The sequence below is a fragment of the Coenobita brevimanus genome, chromosome 89 (assembly GCF_032717465.1).
Source record: "Coenobita brevimanus isolate Jiangsu-jjx chromosome 89, ASM3271746v2, whole genome shotgun sequence".
Lineage (NCBI taxonomy): Eukaryota > Metazoa > Arthropoda > Malacostraca > Decapoda > Coenobitidae > Coenobita > Coenobita brevimanus.
The window spans coordinates 32204522-32226052 of NC_137042.1; the positions used below are offsets into that span (position 1 = coordinate 32204522).

The following is a 21531-nucleotide window of genomic DNA, read 5'->3' on the forward strand; positions in this document are numbered from 1 at the left end:
TGAGGCCTGCTGCCCTACAGGAATTGTCGAGATTTGCTGCTGCTGCTCAGTCCTCTGACATGGCTGCATCTGCTGCCAACTGGAGACTAAGTGTAGCTGTTCCTTGGTAACAGATACCAACGACTGTTCAGTCTTAGTTAACCGGGACTGCTGTTGCTGCTGCTGCTGCTGCTGTTTATTAGCAAGCACTGCTGGCTGCTCTGGCTTGACTGTGGCTGGTGATCCCTTCCTATGGACGGTGGGGGACTGGCGGCTGGGTGTTGACTCTCTCCTTTTGGCAATCATCATCAGTTCCTCAAGCCGTCGCTTCTCCAGGATCAGCTGCTGCAACTGTCTTCTCTTCTGCTCCTCTGTCAGAAGCTGCGGGTCCTGGATCTCCATGGGTTGTTCCATGAGGACCTTTGGAGATGGTGCTGAAGGCTGTGGGGGGACCTCAGAGGAGGAGAAGTGAGAGCTGTGGATGCTTTGCTGTGATGGCTGGGACTCCTGACAGCTCTGGTGGTGGTAACTCTGGAAAACTGATTGACTCTGAGAGGGGCTGAAGGTACCGCCATGTTGGGCCTGGAGCAATTGCAGCTTTGCCGACAGTTGCTGGGAGTTGATGCTTGGCTGCTGGGACTGTGTGGTTTGCTGTGGGTGCACTGGTTGCTGTGACTGTGCTGTATCCTCAGGCTGTGGAATCTGTTGTGACTGGTGAGAGAACCTTGGGGGCGACACTACATTCTGTGGCGAGAAGACCTGTTTCGGAGTAGAATAAGCAGAGGTGGAGGTGCTGGCCACAGGTGAATAATTACTTTGCGTCGGTGAGGAAAACAGTGGCGATGTGCTGAAGTATGATGAAGGAGAGGTGACTGAGTGAGCATCGTGTTGTTGCTGATGTGCTGGAGATGTGACCTGCCTGACTGGGGACTGTGGAAGGCGCGGAGGTGAGGTATATCGCTGGACAGGTGAGGTGGGCTGGTGGTGGAGGGGTGCAGAGAAACGCTGTGGCGAGGAATACCGCTGAGGTGAGGAGTAACGCTGAGGAGTACCCATGGCTTGACGCTCCTGCACAATCTGCTCCTCAAGCTTCTCCTGATGTTGTAGGTTCTCAGCCACCAGGTGTCTGGGGAAGAACAGCAAGCTCAGTCACCATACAATGGCCATAACTTGGCAGATTTTGTACCACATCTTTCTTAGCGATTTATTGTGCACATCTACACCTCGCTATCCTCTTGCAGGTTATTGATGCAAATTATGTCAATGTTAAAATAAAGGAAATAACATAAAAGAAATTTTAAGGTGTAATATGCAAACATATCGATAAGGACGAGGTGTTCCTTTGACACCTAAGATATGGCTCTATGATACAAAGTCCTCTTTTACACCATAACAGAGTCCCTACACAAGCAGTTAGGCGCAAGCAAGAAGGAAATGTATTAATATATAACTCTGATAACCAAAATCTAAAATATGCACAAAATCTCATTATTTAAAAACGAACATTAACTGCTCGGCGCATATTTCAACAACACTGATACCGGTACCTAAAAAAATATCCATTCAGTGACATCATACATAAACATGAACAACGAATGTGAACAACGAATGAAGACGAATTCTTAGTGATATAAAAAAATAACATACAAAAAACTACAACTGACGAAGAGTGCAATCAGAGATAATGAGCAATGTCAGGAACTTGAGCAACTGAGATGAATTTTTAACTAATTCCGTCCGATGATGTATTTTTTGTTGCTTACTTTACACTCTCCAGACATTTCTATACACCTTAGAAAAGACTTTTCAAACTTGATAGGTTCGTTAGATATAGCCTTCAATAACCCGATACACTATGCTGATTAAAATCTTTCAGAGGTAGCAAGAATATAAATGAAAAGTACATCAGTACTGTGAAGAAGTTAATTGCAACACTTTGGGGTACGAACTGTTGTTGTTTTTACCCTACGGTAATCTGGACATGAAGGATATTTCACCCGGGTGCTTTCACAGATCTTACGTTATGTTGAAAGTTTACCTGTGCTGCACTTGTGAGATAAGGATTACAGATGAAATAAGCAATGCAAAAACGTTGGTGTGAAGGAATGAGCGGAGGATACGGAGTTTATAGCGTATCTGTTATAATCTAACAAAGATCCCTAACCCCTTTCAGCTTAGCTAATAACCAAGTGTTGTCAGACTGGAGGGTTGATTTAACTAATATCAACAAAGGGAATTTAAAAAGTCTCTTGAATTAAAATGACATTGTTGATTCCCGTTCGTGATGGTGAGTTCCAGCCTTTTGCAGGCAGCCATTACGAGGACGTAGGCGCCGATGTGACAGTGTGCGTGATAGTAAATACAGTATTACGGTGGTGGTTGTGGTGATGATGATGAATAAAGAGAAGAATATGAAAAAGGCATCTTAACAGGAAAAGCTAATTTGCCCTGAATAACTCACTGTGAATTTCCCTTCCTGATAGTGAGGTCCAGCCTGTTGCCGGAAGCCTTAATGAGATCGTAGGCGTCGAAGTGGCAGAGTGTCCGCGCGTCCCGACCCTCGATCATGATGAGTGTGTCCCCCTCACTCAGGTGTTGTGCTGCCAGCGTCCCCGGGGTTACCTAAGGACATAAATAATACATATTAAACATATGAATATGCTTTTCATTTACTGGGATATATATATCATACACCGCTTATACCCAGTTATACGTATCGACCACATAATTATGTGTGTATCGCCACTGATTAGAAAGCGTGTCAATCTTAGGTGTTGTGCTGCCAGGGTCCCTGGGGTTACCAACGGAGACATAACACTTAATAATACACGAAAATACTTTTTATACGGCATACCAGGAAACCATACACTTTCTTAAACAATACATATTTATTCATAACAACCATTAGGACAATATGTAAGTCCCCCTCACTCAAGTACTGCACTGCCATGGCACACAGGGTTGCCTACGGATACATAACACTCGCTAAAGCATGAGTACACTGTTTATATCTGCTTGCACAGGATGATCCAAATCTCTAAGCCCTACAATAAAAAAATAAATATATAATGTATACACGAATGTATGTATCCATGTATGTATGTTTGTGTGTACGTGTGTGTCTGTGTATGTACAGTATATAATTATGAATGTATGAATGAATGAGTCTCCTCAACACCATGCCAACCAACTCAAAATGCTAAACTGAAAAATTAGCAAGAATACAAGAACATCACAGACACTAAACTTACACAACAAAGTCTCTCTCTCTCCCTCTCTCTCTCTCTCTCTGATCCAGCAAGCCAAACGCCGTGTACCAACAGAGAACAAACGCCACAGCACCACAGAATAACAAGCGCCACGAACACCATTTCGGCACAAGTACACAAACACTATAACAGTATCAAAGGCATCAGAAACACCATGACACCAAGAACATCACACACCACAACACCATACCACCACAAACACCAACACACCACAAGACCACATCATCACAAACACTACAACACCATAAACACTACAAACAAACGACATCGCAAACACCGGATCATCACAACACTACACCATCACAAATATCACATGTCAAACACCATACCACCACACCCACCACAACACCGCACCACCACAAACACCACACACACCAGGTTGGCCACAATCCAAACATATGTGTGGTGAAAAATGTCGCGATATGTCCCAAGAGTTCCACAGTGTTTGTCTGTCAGTCCATATATTTATACATATCTATATTTATTTCTGTATTATATCTAACCCATATATGACAATGAAGATGGGTTGCAATGATGATGGTTAATTTATCTCTAGTGCAATGAGATGATGTGATGGCCTAAACACATACATAACACTCACTCTCTCTCTCTCTCTCTCTCTCTCTCTCTGTATATATATATAAAGCGAACTCAAAGTCAAATGGCCACCCCTTATGGGATTATGGCGTCTGGCAATAGATAGATAGAACTGCAATAGTTAAATTACATAAAGACTCGGAAAAAACTAAGATTAGGAAGGGTGTGCGTCAGGGAGATACAATTTCACCAAAATTATTTACGACATGTATAGGAAGTATTTTAAGAAAAATAGTGGGAAAACAATGTAGTAAACACAGATGGAGAAAAGCTAAACCATTTAAGATTTGGAGATAACACTGTCCTAATCTCAGAAACAGCAGAGACATTGCAAGACAAGTTAAATGACCTGAACAGAGAATGTCTTAAAGTAGCGGTAAAGATGAACCGGATTAAAACTAATGTTTAAGCCACAAACACCAAAGAGCGTCAACACAATAAGCGAAGAAATTCTTGAAGAAGTCAAGGAGTACAATTACTTCGGGCAAATACTAAAATTAACGACAAACCATGACAGACAAATAAAAAGACGCATTACAATTGGCTAGAAAGCTTTAGTAAACAAAGAGACATTATGGAAAGTAGCTTGCCAATATGTATGAAACGAGAAGTATCTAAAGAATGTATAATTCCAGCTATGACGTACGATTGTGAGACCCGGAAACTAACAAAATCGATGGAAAATAAACTAATCCGCTCCCAGAGAGCAATGGAATGGTCAGTGTTGGGAATATCTTTAAGAAACAGGAAAAGATCAACTTGGGTGAGAAAGCAGACCAAAGTCAAAGACATTATAGATGTTATAAAAGAACAGAAACGGAGGTAGGCAGGCCATGTAGCAAGAATAATGGATAACCGATGGAGCAAGAGACTGACTGACTGGACACCAAAAGACTGTAAGCTTAGCAGAAAAAGGCCAGACGAGAGGTGAAGAGATGAAATGGAGAAATTTGCAGGGAAAACGTGGCAGAGATTGCCTCAGTCAAGGAATTCGTGGAGAAGGTTGGGGGAGGCCTTTGTTCGGCAGTGGACTTGTGATGGCTGATGATAATAATGGTATACTGCATATATATATATATATATATATATATATATATATATATATATATATATATATATATATATATGTATAGAGAGAGAGAGAGAGAGAGAGAGAGAGAGAGAGAGAGAGAGAGAGAGAGAGAGAGAGAGAGAGAGTGAGAGAGAGAGAGACGATAGGAGAGAATGAATCTGTGAGTGGGGTTAATGGGGTACTCAGAGGGTATGTATGGTGAAGTGTAATTGGGTAGCGGGTTGATGCCCTGGTTGGCAAGGTGTGGAGGGGAGGGGAGGGGAGGAAGGGAGAAGAGAGGAGGTAAGGAGGGAGGGGAGAAAGCGAGGAGACGGGAGGTAAGGAGGGAGGGGGGGAAGGGAGGAGAAAGGAGGTAAGGAGGGAGGGGAGGAAGGGAGGAGAGAGGAAGTATGGAGGGAAGGGAGGAAGGGAGGAGAAAGGAGGTAAAGAGGGAAGGGAGGAAGCAAGGAGAAAGGAGGTAAGGAGGGAGGGGAGGAAGGGAGGAGAGAGGAGGTAAGGAAGGAAGGGAGGAGAGAGGAGGTAAGGAAGGACGGGAGGAAGGGAGGAGAGAGGAGGTAAGGAGCGAAGGGAGGAAGGGAGGAGAGAAGAGGTAAGGAGGCAGGGGTGGAGGGGAGGAGAGGGAAGAGTAAGTGACAAAAGGAGAGGTAAGGAGCGAAGGATGGGAGAAAAAGTAAAAAATAAAATGGGGGACTGGTGAGAGAGAGAGAGAGAGAGAGAGAGAGAGAGAGAGAGAGAGAGAGAGAGAGAGAGAGAGAGAGAGAGAGAGAGAGAGAGAGAGAGAGAGAGAGAGAGAGAGAGAGGAATAATATGGAGTAAAAATGGGATGGGATGAGGAGAGGAGGGTAAGGGAAGAGAAGGAAAGAGGGGAAAGAGACTAGGAAAGGATGGGATGGGGGAAGGTGAATGAAGGGAGAGGTGGAGAAAGAGAGGGGAAAGGGAGTGAAGGAAATAAAGAAGAGAGGAAGGGGGTTGGTAGAGGTCGCAGTGTGGCAGTGGCAACACCTGAACACGAAAATAGATGGATTCTTCTCGCGGGCTGGTCACTTCAGTACCATCTCAACCCAACTTAACCTAAACTATGCTCTGTCCACTTTAAGTAGGCGTAAACTGCAATCTTTCCATCATGAATGATGAGCTGTAATAACACATTAAAACTATAATATGGTGCTAGTCATGAAGAGGTGCTATAAATGAATGCAGGGGCATAGTATTGTCTTATTCTGTCAAAGCTACGAGAAAGAAGCTGCAAGAGAACGAAAATCTCCGCGAAGGAAGGGTGACTAAAATATAACTTAATCTAATATAACGCACCCTGATCTAGGCTGACGTAACAATCTAACCTAACCTAACTTAACCTAACTTAAGCTAACCTAACCTAATGTGACTCAACCTAACATGATTCAGCCAAACCTAACTTAAACTACCCAAATTTATTCTAACCGAAGCTGGTGTCGAACCATTTTAACCTAAAAGGAACTGGACTGTTCCAAAAATTTGAATACAACTGTGTAGTTGCATGAAGTTTGATGAGCCTTCGTCATGACGCAGGAATGAGCCTCCTTAGTTACCAGTTCAATCGACTTTCCATCAACTGAGATGAAAGAGGTTAGGGATATTTTGTCAAGTAAAACCTGGTATAACCTAACCTATTTTACCCAACCTTAACACAACGTAAGCTACTGTAACCTACTTTTCAAGTCCTAACTTAATAACAGGCTCTAACCCATGCCAACTTAAAATATTCCAACTCTAACTGACCCTAACCTTATCTAACGAAACATAATCTAACCTATCGAAGTCCAACTTAACCTTATCTAACCTAATCTAACATATTCTACCTTCACCCAACACGCAGCCGTAACCATTACATTATTTTGACAATTACATGAATCACTCTTCCTACAGAAATCCCTTCCATATTCGTACTTCGCCAGCATGGATAAAGGTTACTTTTGGCTATCAATCTCCCTCCGATGAAAAATTCCAGTTGTGCAGTGGACCTATACTCTTTCTGTTGTAACTTGGCCTGAAATTGCCATGCACTTTTCCTTGAACGCCGAGTTGTAATAATAGATTAGCACTAAAATATGATGCTAGTCATGAAGTTCTATAGAAAGGGTGTACAGCCGTAGCACTGACATGGACGAAAATCCGGGCAAAATAAAAAAATAAAAGTATAATACGAACTGATACAGATACAGTACTGAGAGTTAAGGCCGCATTCTAGGTGGCACAGAAGGCTTTCTGAGCACCTCCTTAGCGATTTATTTTGCGTATTTCACCGCAATATTTTCTCGTGTGTTAATTTTATTGTTTTGATGTCAACAGAGTCTGCATCAACTGCACAGCGTAGAGAAGGATACTGAGGTGAAATGTACAGAGTAAATCGTAAAACATGGGGCGATACGACGCACTAAAAGCCAGTTGAACACAGCAAGCATGCCAAAGGGGAGGGACTAAGGAAGGCTATACTGGCAGGCACAGTATCAACCTACTTTAAATCCTAAGCCAAGAGTGGGCTAGGGAAGAGATTCACTAGAGTCGGCTTGTTTTCATCTGAGAACACTGGGGCGTTAATTCTCGTCAGTTAAGGAAGGTCCCAAACACATCCTCCCAAGCGATTATTATGCTTATTACACATTGCCGTCCTCTTATGTGTCACTTAAATAATTTTAATATCATCATCCTCTGCATATATAACGTACAAAACGATATTGGCAAACCATATCTAAAAATAAATCAGTGAGAAAACGGTGTTAGTAAGCGTCCTAACCGCTCCAGAATACCGCCATGGGTCACTCTTACAACCTGAAGACTAAATCGCGGCTGTGTGATATTTGTTTAGCCTTACTTATGTAGTAAGAATGAACCTCCTTGGTTAACAGTCAAATCAATTCTCCAGCCTGAATACACCTGGCCATCATATGAGCTTGAATGTAGTTAGGGATCCTCGCCAGGCCAGAACAAATGCGGTTTAATTTGCGATAATCTTCGTCTCGTAACCTTGATTTGTTTTTGTAGCAAGGACAAGGAGAGAGAGAGAGAGAGAGAGAGAGAGAGAGAGAGAGGTAAATAAACTACCCATTGTTTTTCCTGCATACAAAAAACAGAGAATGATGATACGGGAAAAAATGTTCAAGAGTCCCATCCCAGGCTCGGGATCGGACGACGCAAACCTTTTTTGTTTTCTTTACTGTTCTTTGATCAGTTCATCCCCCCCCCCCACAGAAGGTATTAATCTGAAGTTCAAAACTCACCAGATGTGTTGCTCCCCCCCCCCGTGTGTGTGTGTGTGTGTGTGTGTACGTAAATTAGTGTACTTTCCTCTCAGTGGTGTCCTCTAAACACAAACTCAAGGCCAATGGGAGACTTACAAAGCTAATCCCAAATTTCTGCCACTTGTAAACACACACACACACACACACACACACACACACACACACACACACACACACACACACACACACACACACACACACACACACACACACACATATCAAGGCCTAACAAACACAATTACACACACACAGGAAGACATGATTGTGTGTGTGTGTGTGTGTGTGTGTGTGTGTGTGTGTTTATCTGTGTGTTTAGGGAGGTAAGTTGTAGAGAGAGACACACACAGAGGTAGCGCGAAGGTAACTAAAGGTAGACACAAGACCGGTATCACCCATATCCCCATAACCCCCTCCCCACTTACCCCAAGCTCTCTCTTTCCCTTTTCTCCCCTCCTCCCCAATCGAGTGCCTGGCATGTGTGGCTCCTGACTGACCCACCGATGATATGGCACCCTCTCTCCTTCCCTCCCCTTCCTTCTTCCTTCCCATACTTTTCCTCTCACCAGTCTTTCCTCCTCTTCCATCCCCTTCCCCCCTCGCCAACACCCCCTGGCACCAGAAGCACGGCAATATGATAATACATGTGCACTGTTCCAGGTCCACCTTACGGTAAAGATGGAGGCAAACACCAGGAGGCACTTAACCGTTATGCTTGCCTCCCCAACTTAGGCCTTTGGCCCTGTGGTGGGTTATTCATCCAGTATCCTGTGATACAAGAACCCTACATCATCCAGGTTACCACAATTACTTAACCAAACTATTACCCTAGCTACTCATTTTACCTCCCATTCCACAAAGAGTGCATGGACACCTGAGTCAAGCGGCGCCAGGAACCTGCTCCTGGATTCGAACAGGGCCGCTAACTGTACAGCTAACGTTGCTAACCACTTGGCAACAGCGGAGTGGGGCTAGGCAAAAACTAATAAAATTGGAATCGACGATTCTGATTCTCGCTGCGGGTGGAATCGCTGGAATCGAATCCAGAATCGATTCCTGAAATTAAACCAGTGATGTCATTTGGTTATAGAAGACAGTGCAACTAAATGACCTTCCCCCATGCTTCACGGTCACAGGACTGCTAGATCTAATCTCTGCCATGTCATCTCTGCTGTCATTAGAAGGAGCAATTGGACAGCATATAAATGCATTAAACATTTGCTTTTGTACATTCCTTATTTGATTGGAGCGCAAAATAGTGCTTAATAAGGAAAACTGTTTCCCTATAAAAATATATATCACTTTAAAAAAAAAATAGTATCAGTACGGCAGCAGTGTAATCAACAAAAAAAAAAAAAAAAATAAAATAACAGTAATATCTGTTATTAATCTCTCATTTTATTTTAGTTATACATGAAACTTAAGAAAGTAACGAAAAAATTCATTCCTTATATCTCTGGTGGGCACTTTTTTTTTTTTTTTTTTTTGTGTGTGTAACGAAAATCAAAGTTCTTTAAAACAAAAATAGTTCACTTTTAAAAAGCAATATCAATCATGCAGCATCGTAATGACAGAAAGAAACGTAACAATAATATTTGTTATTAATTTCTCACAATAATTGGCCGTTAACGAAATAGTGTTTCTTTTCGTATAAAATGACTGCAAACCATAAGGAGTATAATACTCTGTTTCTAATTCATGTTCTAGTTAAGGAAAATCATATTCACGTTTTTGTCCTTCAGACACCTATGTCGTTGGGATTACTTCCCGAGCCTTAGAAAAAAGCCTTTCTGACTGAGAACAGTGGTGGGATGGTCGTCAACTCGTTGTCTCGTTCTCACTGTACTGCACAGTAGTGTCAGTGATGCAGGGAATAGTTTCATGGGGATCGGTCCCCAAACTGGGAACCGATTATTGAGGTAGCACCTCCGAACCGCAAATATCGTTTAGAGAATCGATTCCTACCCAGCCCAATCGCGGGGAGTAAAAAGGGGGAGGGGGGTTATGGTGACAGTATATTGGTGACATTATGAACACTCTGGTTCACGTGTCTCACTTTCAGCTACTGTAAATAAAATCGTATGGTGTTAACAGGAACAGATTAAAATAGTAGGCTCGTCCGCGAGAGGGTTAATGGCATCACTAGTAACATTCTCAGGTTCCTAAGACTCATGCTCAGCTGAATAAAATCGTCTAGTGTTAGCTGTAATAGAAACCTAAAGTTGTTCCGTCCATGAGAAGGTAAGGCTGAAATCATCCCTATTTCACATGGCACCAAGACGAAAGATCAATACACAGACCGACAGACAGACAAACAGATAGACAGATGAGAAGATAGGTATATAGACAGAGAGAGAGAGAGAGAGAGAGACAGACAGACAGACAGACAGACAGACAGATATATAAGACGGACATTGACAAATAAATATACAGAAAGAGACAGACAGACTGACTGACAGAATGAGTGATAGAAAGATATCCATACATACATGGTTAAACGCATGCACAGATATAGATGAATGGATGGATGGAAAAAACAACAGATATAGATAAATAGACACAGACAGAGAAATATATAGACAAAGATACTGTATACATAGATGGATCAACGCATAGATAGATACTGATGGAAAGAAAGATAAACAGACAGGAAGACACACTGGCAAATTGATGTAGACTGATCAAGTGTTGGAGGGATGGATAGATAAATACTGAGATGGGATATGCATAGACAGATATATATAACCATATATATCTTGTTTTTTTATTTCTTCGAGGGAACAATTTCCAGGCTCCTGGCATTTGTTTCCTTCTTCCTTGCATAAAAAACAATGTATGTATGTATCTATCTCTCTCTCTCTCTCTTTCTCTCTCTCTCTCTCTCTCTCTCTCTCTCTCTCTCTCTATATATATATATATATATATATATATATATATATACTGTATAACCCTCAATATAATGAACCCTGGTATTGCGAATTTCGGATATAACGAACGGCCAAATCACAACTCAACCTCCCCCGGATTTTGCAAACAAAGGTCGCTAAATGTGGGGAAAATTCACGAATCAGCCCACGGTGACAACAGCATCCCTTCCTGGCACAGTAAGTGTACTTCAACAGCATCTCTTCTTGGAAGAATACGTGTACTGTAATAGTACTACATTATACTGTATTCTCATTATACATACTGTATTTATATGTATAACTTCATAAGCCATTGAATTCTACATGTAAAACTTCATAGATAGTTTAGGTTGTCTGAGCACGTAGGACCGAATGACTCCCGTTATATAGTGAACTAAGTTCGGTAATCCCTTGGAAATACCAAACCGCTTGAATAAAGTGAACTTTCTGATATAGTGACCCATCCCTCCCCTCAATTAATTCGTTATATCGAGGGTTCACTGTATGTATGTATGTATTTATATACACACATACACAAAGTATGAGAGAGAGAGAGAGAGAGAGAGAGAGAGAGAGAGAGAGAGAGAGAGAGATTGAAGTATATCCTGTGACTGTAAAAGATGATATTTATTGCTTGCTGTCGCATCAGTCTCTCTCTCTCTCTCTGTAATATATATATATATATATATATATATATATATATATATATATATATATATAAATATATATATATATATATATATATATATATATATATATATATATATATATATATATATATATATATATATATATATATATATATACCGGTATATATCTTCCGCGCACACACACACACACACACACGACTAAGAGATGATGTTTACCTTCTAGTGGAGCGATATAGTTCCACCTGTCAACTCTCTCTCTCTCTCTCTCTCTCATGACTGTAGAGATGTAGAGATGATGATGCGATATGGGAGTGATATACCTGTACAGTAGTTCAAACTGTCAACTCAACTCCCCCCCCCCTCTCTCTCTCTCTCTCTCTCCCTCTCTTACACACACACACACACACACACACACACACACACACACACACACACACACACACACAAACAAACAGATCACATCATATAAACATTAACTCAGTGGCACCTTCTCTCTGGCAATTCAGCTGGCACTTCCCTCCCTCCCCTTACCATTATGCCTCTCCTCTCCTCCTCCCTCTTCCCCTTTCTGCTCCCTTCCCCTTTTGTCCCTCTCTTCCCCACTTCATTGAACTCCCTTTCTTTAGCTCTTCTCTCTTACCGCCTCTCTCCCCCTCTCTTTCTCAACCCTTCCTCACTAACCCCTTCTACTTAATACTTACTTCTCTGCAGTGCCTTTATTTTCGCCTGACAGCGATCCTTAATCCTTTATAGTTTAACTGACTGCCTGGTGTAGCTGGACTCTAGGGTAAGTCTGCCAGTAATCAAGGAGACTCATTTCTTATCTCATAACTAAAGCTCATCGAATTACGCACAATCACGACTTAGTAATCGACTTGTAGTAGCAGCTTAGTTTGGTCATATAAAAACAAACCGTCTATACCCCCACCTCCTTCAAGTTCTCTCGAATGTATGTTTATTCTTGTTTAACAAACATCGCCAAGCCCTTTCAGCTCAGTAGATAGCCATGTGTTGTTAGACTGGGGGGCTGGTTTGACAAGTGATCAAGGAGACGCATTCCTGTCTCGTAACTATGGTTCATTTCATGGAATGACATTTTAGTATACAAACTGTGAGAGTTGCCTAGTTCCTTCAGGTGAAAAACAAGCTGATTATACCCACTTTCAATGAAACTTTCCTCGCCACTTTGATCTGCTAATAAAGTCGCTTCTCTGCTCCGTTCAAGATGAAACAAGAACCACGAACACCACGGGAGGGAATTAATGAATGATAAAAGAATGAATACATGAATGAACGAAAGAATGAATAATGAATGAATGGAATGATGAAATGGTAAACAGAATTAATGAATGATGAAAAAAATAATTAAAATGAATAAATGAATATATGAATAACTGGGTGACAAAAGAATGGATCGATAAAAGAATATATGAAAGAGCAAATGGATGGATGGCAGACTCTTCCACGATTATCCAAGAGTGTATCCATTAGGGAGCGTCCACACGTGCTCTCGAACATATGTTGGCAACACGGCAGACAACATGTTCGGGAACATGTTTGCAAACAATACTTGGACAGCTGTATGAAAACATGTTTCAGTACAGCTTCGAACACTGACAGCAGAGGAGATGGGATAAGTGTGTCCATACCAGGCAGTTGAGACTTTATCATGGTGTTGCCAACATGATCTGGACGCTGCTGCTCCCTACGTATTTGCAGCGTGTTCGTTACTGTATTGCATACGTGTTGCCAGCACTTTCTCGAGCACACGTGTGGACGCGCCCTTAGTTTTCAAGGACAAACAAATTCTTGGTCAGAACAATTCTAGTATTTTATTCCAACAAACGCCAGACGATTGCACTTGGATAAGAGTGAGTCATAGGAGCCTGAGAGTTATAATACGGTCCTTCACTAGCCCTCTCATGGCCGAAGCAAATCTAGTATCCTTTTCCAGTTAGCGGGAGACGACTTGTATTCAGCTGAGAGTGCGTTATAGGAGCCTGAAGGAGTTTTAGTTCCATTACCTTAGCATGGCTCAGATTTTCGTAATTTTGCAGCTTACTTCACGTGGCTCAGTGGCAAAATAAGGCAATACTATGGCTTTACATTCTTTCCATTGTAGCTCTTCATGACCAGCCTCATATTCAACAGTTAATCTTTTGTTACAGCTCAGCATTCAAGATGGAGATATAGCAATTTTTAGGCCAAGTTACGGTAAAAAGCGTATCGGTATAATGTATGACAATGAGGGAGGGAGGCTGTGAGTGAAGGCTGTACTGTACGTGTAGGTGGTGTTTATAAGGGGGTGGGGCTGTGTGTGTGTGTGTGTGTGTGTGTGTGTGTGTGTGTGTGTGTGTGTGTGTGTGTGTGTGTGTGTGTGTGTGTGTGTGTGTGTGTGTGTGTGTGTGTGTGTGTGTGGAGTATACCTGTTTCCTGCATGCCTGTGAGTGTAGGTGTAGGTGTTGTGTCCGTCGAGAAAGTGTAGAAGCTGCCAAGTTGGAGGCGTCCTTGCCCGGTGGGAAGGGGGGTGCTGAGAGATGAGGGGAAGTAGGAGGAGGAGGAGAGAGGAAGAGTGTGGGAGGAAAGACGGGAGAAAGTAAGGTGAACGAAGTACGAGAGAGAGAGAGAGAGAGAGAGAGAGAGAGAGAGAGAGAGAGAGAGAGAGAGAGAGGTGACGGATAAGAGTCGAATGAGGTAGGGAAGGGAGAGAACAGAGGAAGAGGGAGGAGCGGAAGGGAAGTAAGAAGGTGAGGAAAGTAAGAAACTTTAAGAAAGAGAGGGAAAGATGAGGATGATGGAGAGGGAAGAAGGAAGGAAAAGAAGGAAATGAGGTGGAGAGGGGAAAGAAGAGTAGATGGGAAGCGTGTGGAAGAAGAGGAGAGGAAAGTAAGATGAGCAAAGCAGGGAAGGTAAGAGAGAAAAGGTGTGTGGGTGAGGGAGAAATGCCGATGTGTTCTTCTTTAATTATCTTGGATTTGGAATAAATATGTGGTAAAGTTCTCTCACCTTTGTGCTAAAGTTCTCTCACCTTAATTTGGCCAAGTTTATCGTTTTCTTCCTGCTTATTTAATGTAGATAAATGGCAGGTTGAAATGAAGATACGGCTTTCCATCCTTCCATAGCACTTTTTTGTGACTAGCACTATATTCTGCTGTTAATCTATCATTACAAATGAAAATTCATGATGGAAAGAAACCAATTTTTGGCCAAGTTAGAGCGAAAAAGTATTAAATGTATTTAGGAATATAATAACATCATGGTAGGTAATACACAAATGTTGAATTATGTGACAGGGGAAAAAAAAAAAAAGGCAAAGAGATAAATAGCTTTTTGGCTTTTAATAACAAGTGCAAAAGTAGGCTACTAGGTTGAAGCAGGAGCTTTAAGGCCCTGGTATCATGTGTCGCAAATGTCGCACAAGTTTACTAACGTGATACAGGAACTTAAAGTCAATAATATGGGGCTTAACTAGTCGCTAGAGTCTATGGAGGTGAAGCAGCGCATATCCGAAACTTCGTGAGAGACAGACGGTCATGGTCGCCCCTAGATGCCCCGCACTTCGATAGAATAAAACCATCAGAATATGGTAGATATCTCTAACTGATGCCTGTCAACAACCTAGTCGCAGTCTGACAAAACAAATTTGTGATCAATTCCCTGTCGTAACCATGATCTGTTTTAGCAGGATGGACAAGAAGAGTACAGAATAATCCCTTCGGGCAAAATGAAATCTTGGCTACAAGCGGAAAATTACTGTAGCTCTGTGCTCTTGTTTTAGCAAGAAGGACAAGGAAAGGAGAGTGTGGGCTGTATCTAACCTCTCCAGTTCGAAAAGTCAGTTCTGAACTAAATAAACTCGTCGAGCCAGCAACTTAAAACGAAGAATATGCCATCGAAGTGAACAAGTTAATATTTTTTCTTCACATCTTTCAGCACGGAGTCTTCCCTGGTGCCAATTTCGTGTGAGTGGCCAAGAATATGTCTAAAAGGAAGTATCCATCAGCAACTGCAGAATCAAGATAGTGTTACTTTGGTGCTACTTGCTTATTTTAGATATATCCAGTTCAGTTTCACCTGGCCTAAAATTACTGTCTCTCCAATCTTTAATTCTGAGTTACAATGATAGATTAGCACTAGTATATGGTGCTAGTCACGAAGTACTGCATAACAGAGGTACGGTAGTGTTACTGTTACTGTTACTGACTTGTTGTTTTAGCTGAAATAATTTCACTTTAAATTGGCCTAATATTGCTATCTCTCCAGCTTACATTCTGAGGTGTAATGACAGATTAACACTAGAATATGATACATTTTTTACACTTTAACGTCGCCTACAACTACTATCTCTCCAGCTTGCATTCTGAGCTATGACAACAGATTAACACAATATGGTGCCAGACATGAAAAAGTGAAGAACAATGGCAGGGTTACTCTTAGTGCTACTAGTTTCAGCTCTACTCCCCTCACTTTAACCTGTACTGACATTGCTCTCTCCATCTTGAAATCTAAGCTGTAACTATCTATCTATCTATCAATTGCCAGACGCCTTAATCCCGTACGGGGTGGCCACAAACAAATCGCCGCCACGTCGCCCTGTCCCCCGCCATTTCATTGACCCGCTCCCAGCTCACACCTCCCTCTCTCATATACATCTCCACGCCATCCCTCCATGTCATCCTCGGCCTCCTCCTCCCTCTCCCCCCCTCTACCTCACTCACATACACTCTCCTCGTCAGTCTCTCACCCTCCATCCTCTCCACATGGCCAAACCACCTCAGTGTGTTCCTCCTAACGCTTCCTATCACATCCACATCCACACCACAACGCTCCTTTATATCCTTATTTCTCAGCCTGTCTCTCCATGTGACTCCACTAGGTCCTCTTAAATAACTCATTTCCACTTCTCTCACTCTTGACTTGTGTCCTTCCAACAACGTTCAAGCTTCACTTCCATACGTTAGAGTTGGTATCACAATACTGTCATGTAGTAACTTTTTCACTTCCAAACCACCTCAGTGTGTTCCTCCTAACGCTTCCTATCACATCCACATCCACACCACAACGCTCCTTTATATCCTCATTTCTCAGCCTGTCTCTCCATGTGACTCCACTGGGTCCTCTTAAATAACTAATTTCCACTTCTCTCACTCTTGACTTGTGTCGTTCCAACAACGTTCAAGCTTCACTTCCATGCGTTAGAGTTGGTATCACAATACTGTCATGTAGTAACTTTTTCACTTCCATGCTCACTTCCCTGTTTCTTATCACTGCTTTCAAGGAACCAGCAACCTTTCTTCCTTGCTGTATCCATTCAAGCACTTCACCCTCCAAACTTCCAGCCTTACTCATCACACTCCCCAAGTACTTAAACGTACTCACCGTAACAATACCATATTATTTTTACTCTAACTCTTCCTAATATTGCCATCTTTTCATATTGAATTCTGAGTTGTAACTATAATATCGCTATCTTTTCATACTGAATTCTGAGTTGTAACTATACACTAGAATATGGTAATATGCTTTTTCTCATTTTTATTCAGCGTAAAATTGTTCTCTCTGCATCTTGAAGGCTAAGCTGTAACAGAAGACTAACATTAGAATACGGTGCTAAGCACGGAGTGGATCCTTAACGCCTATTAGCTCAGCTGGTGTCCAAGTGCAGTCAGACTGGAGGATAGATTGACGATACTTCTTTTATTTTAATCCGACCTAAAATTGTCATCTCTCTATCTTGAATGCTGAGTTGTAACAGATTAACTAGAATATGGTGCTAATTACGAAGCAGCGCTATGGAGAGGATATAAAGCCATAGTATATAATGTCATTTTCTGCCAATGACCTAAGTGGAATAAGACGAAATAGGGAAAAACCTGGGCCAAGCTGAAAGAAATATAGCTGGCAGACTAGGGTACTTGACACCATTATAGCAAGACTGTTCTATCCCGATACAAATCCCTGGCGCCTTTTAACTCAGTTGATAGCCAAGTATAATCAGACTGGAAGTCAGGTTTAAGTATTTTCTTCTCTAACCTGGCCTAAAATTGCCAGTGTTCAGTCTTGAATGCTGAGCACTAATAATTGATTAACACTGCTAGTCACGAAGAGGTGTTATGGGAAGGAAGCAGAGGTGTAATAATCTCTTTTCAGCAACTACACTAAGGTAACTGGGCAGCAAAAGGACGAAAATTTGGGTCAGGTGAAGGTGAAGGAACTACAGCTACTGTTAATGTTTCAGCTACACACCACACAACAGGGGTCAAATTTATAAGATCCTAACCAATCTTTTCGGTCACAGTTAAGCACTATTATAGATAGTCCTGTCTCGTATGCTGTAGGGATGATGCCCATGCGGAGAGGATGGAGAGTAAAGCTAATTGGGAGAGTATATAAGAGTAAGGTAAGGGAGGGAAAGAGAGGGAGTGACCAAGGATGAGATGGAGGGATAGGGTGGAGAGGTCTATGAAAGAGGATGGTGTGAGATGGGAGGGTGGGCAGCCTGAGGACAGTGGCGCAGAGGTAGCCTGTTTGCGACCATCCCCTCTGGGATTAAGGCATATGGGCATAGACAGATAGAAAGATTTCACCACTTTGTTATTCACTCTGATTTGAGAATGAGGTGATTGGTAGTTTTTATGAGTGAAGACATGAGTAATAACAGGGCGGTATCTTATGAGCCGCGGCGACTGCTCAGTCTGGTGGGTGTGCGTGTGGGTGTGGGTGTGATGTACCAATGGGAGTAGCAAATGAATAAATCATGCAAGCGACACTGACAACGCTGACTGTGCCGTTCCCGAAACAGATCAGAAATCGTCTTGCGCATTGGAAGAGCGTTATATATGAACTACTCTGTGCAAGCAGACCGGGCTAATGCATGGCCAGACCTCCACTATACGAGGAGGAAATCTTGAAACGAACGAACGTGCAAGCAGCCTTATACACAATTTATGCTTAGCAGAGTTCAAAATAAGCCCAGCTGATGGACAAGGATACTATAATGCGCTTACATTACCCTGACAAACAACCTTAACTCCTTTTAACTTAGTTGATTGCCATTTGTAGTTTGGATGGATTTAAGTAGCACTCAGGGAGACTCATTCGTATCTCATAAATGAGACTCCTCGAATTTCATGTAACCACGACTTAGTTTTCAAGTTGGGGGAGTGACCCAGTTCCGTCTTGTAAAACAAACTGATTATCGTAGATCTGACTAAAACAGGAAGGTAGAAGAAAGAATAAAAAGATAAATCAGGCTAATTTGGTAGCTCAGTCTCCACTGTGTCAGTCGACTGCTGTCCAACTCTCTAACGCAAGAGTTAACCGTTACTCTCAGTCCTTCATTTATGCAGCAGGTCAACTCTGGAACTGTCTCCCTCTGTCTGTATTTCCTATTTCCTATGATCTCCAGTCTTTCAAACGCAGTGTGTCCAGGCATCTCGAAATGAATGGATCTTGAATTTGGCTCTCTTTTGTATTGTTGTTGTTTCTTTCTTGGAAGGAACGTTCATGTGGGCTCAGCCTTTGGTTCCTTCTTCCTCGCATAAAACACACACACACACACACACACACACACACACACACACACACACACACATATCCATAATCATACATACATACATACACTGTAAATACATATACATATACACATGCACACTCCTACACATACATACATGTACACATACACATGTACACTCATGCACACACATACACATATGTACGTACACAAACTCTCTCTCTCTCTCTCTCTCTCTCTCTACCTCCAGCGCAAGACAAAGCCACACAGCTTCGCCAACATACTCATCCCCTCGTGTCAATACCTACATTTATAGCGAACTAAACACGTATACAAACAGATGCGGGAAAGTGAATCATCATCATCACCGTCGTCGTCTCATCATCATCACCACAGTCATCTTTATCACCACCACCACCACCACCACCTCTACCATTAAAATCATCATCATCACCACCAACATCGTCGTCATCATTATCATCATCACCACCAGCGCCACCACCACCACCACAATCATCATCATCATCACCACCACCACCACCACCACCACCACCATCATTATTATCCTATGACAAGACTATACTGTAACAGGAAAAATAATCAAATGATAACAACAAAATGGGAGAGAGAGAGAGAGAGAGAGAGAGAGAGAGAGAGAGAATTATTTCATTAACTAACCCTCTGAATAGTGAGAGGCTTCTTATAGTCAGCCCCTCCTTGCAGTCGAAAACCCCAAGGGATGGAGTCGTCAGAACGCTGCATTAGGATGTTCAGTAACTTGGCCATCCTTCCAAAGTTGTTCTCCTTGTTCTTCTTAAGTTAAACGTTCTTATAAATGTTATACTTAGCACACTCGTTCAGGACCTGTAACTGTTAAAAATTAAATCCACGGGTTCCTGAGGTTTCTTTCTAATGTTCAGCTCCGCTTTTTTTCTTGTTCTTGTTCTTCACAGATGTACGCTAAGTGTACTAAATGTTCTTAGCATGCATTGTTAAGGACCTAGAATGCTTGAAAGGCAAAGCCACGCGTTCTTCAGTTCATGTTTTCTAATATTCAACTGTATATATTACCCTTATATTGTCCTTGTTTTTCCGCGGATAAAAGTGTTCATTTAAATGGTTTACTTGGCATACTTACTGGGACTTAAAACACGGTAAATCTACGGGTTCTTGTCAAATTCTTTCTAATGTTCAATTTTTTTTTTTTCCCTCGGGTTACTTTAAGAAAGCTTCCCTTTTTCTCAAAACGCCGTTACTTTTCTGGCTGTTTTCAGCGTGGTCACATTATCATCATACACACACATGAATTACAGACCTCATACACAATAAATGCACATTACAGTATTTCAACCTTTACCTGACGGAGATTTCTGTCCTCTTACACCTTATTTCCAGTGTAGCTCAATGGCAGAATAAGGCTCTACATCCTCTCTATAGCACTACCTCATGAATACCAATGCAGTCTAATGTTAATCGCTTGTTCATCAGAGAATTCGGGAGCATGAGACTGCAATTTTAGGTCGTTTAAGTAAAAAGAAGGCAACACCTTATCACTTTTCATGCAACAGTACCCCACCGCTATGCAAGCTACCCAACACGCACTCACTGAATAAACTTGAGTGAAAGTCATACTCTGAAAGGTTTTGGAGATTTCGTATTCCTTTAATAGCTACTGTCGTTATCTATTTCACTTTCATACGGGCTTGTACGCTACTTATGTCTCTTTAATACCAATAAAGTTTGCATCGATAACGTGTAAAAGGATAACATACGAAAGGGAGGAAACACGTCGCTCAGGAAGAGGTACTCGTACAACGCAGCCTCCTGGGCATTTGCGATATAACCCATATCCCTTTGGACGAATATGTAAGACAGTGGTGGAGAACTCACTAAGATACGACATAATCACCTCTATAGTATCTCCATAGCCATTCCCCGTGACTAACACTACATTTTAGCGTTAATCAGACGTTACAATTCGGCCTTCAAGATGCACTGATCGTAATTTTAAACCAAGTTCAGGTGAAAGACGAAGTGTTTAAATAACTCACAAGGGTATGTTCTCGAGAACTTACTAAAACACAACTGCATAATCACCTTGCTTATACTACCACACCACTATTACGAACTTCCACACATTTATTGAATGAATGACTTGGGTAAATAATTCGTGGACGAATAATATATATGAGAGTGTGGTGGGGTGGAATGAGATAAACGAGAGAGGACCAGGGAGCGATCAAGTCCTCACAGTGTCAACACGAGTAGCT

The 21531-nt window shown here is 42.0% G+C and overlaps 1 protein-coding gene across 1 annotated transcript; it reads right to left on the reverse strand.

Annotated features, from left to right (window-relative positions):
* Window positions 1–14: 14 nt before the first annotated feature.
* LOC145411435 (uncharacterized) lies at window positions 15–20070 on the reverse strand. The gene is made up of 4 exons (XM_080281475.1): window positions 19940–20070; window positions 2441–2601; window positions 122–1105; window positions 15–69 (listed from the first exon to the last, which is right to left on the reverse strand). Exons 1-4 carry the CDS (start codon window positions 20045–20047, stop codon window positions 15–17), a joined length of 1308 nt encoding a protein of 435 aa, XP_080137601.1. The 5' UTR covers window positions 20048–20070.
* Between the last annotated feature and the right edge of the window lie 1461 nt (window positions 20071–21531).

Excerpts from the sequence above, each read along its gene's own strand:
- LOC145411435 (XM_080281475.1), bottom strand. The coding sequence starts at position 20,047 with ATGGCCAAGTTACTGAACATCCTAATGCAGCGTTCTGACGACTCCATC. Across the intron at positions 2,602-19,939 it reads AGCCTCTCACTATTCAGAGG|GTAACCCCGGGGACGCTGGC; the intron begins GTTAGTTAATGA and ends TTATGTCCTTAG. Across the intron at positions 1,106-2,440 it reads ATCAGGAAGGGAAATTCACA|ACACCTGGTGGCTGAGAACC; the intron begins GTGAGTTATTCA and ends GTTCTTCCCCAG.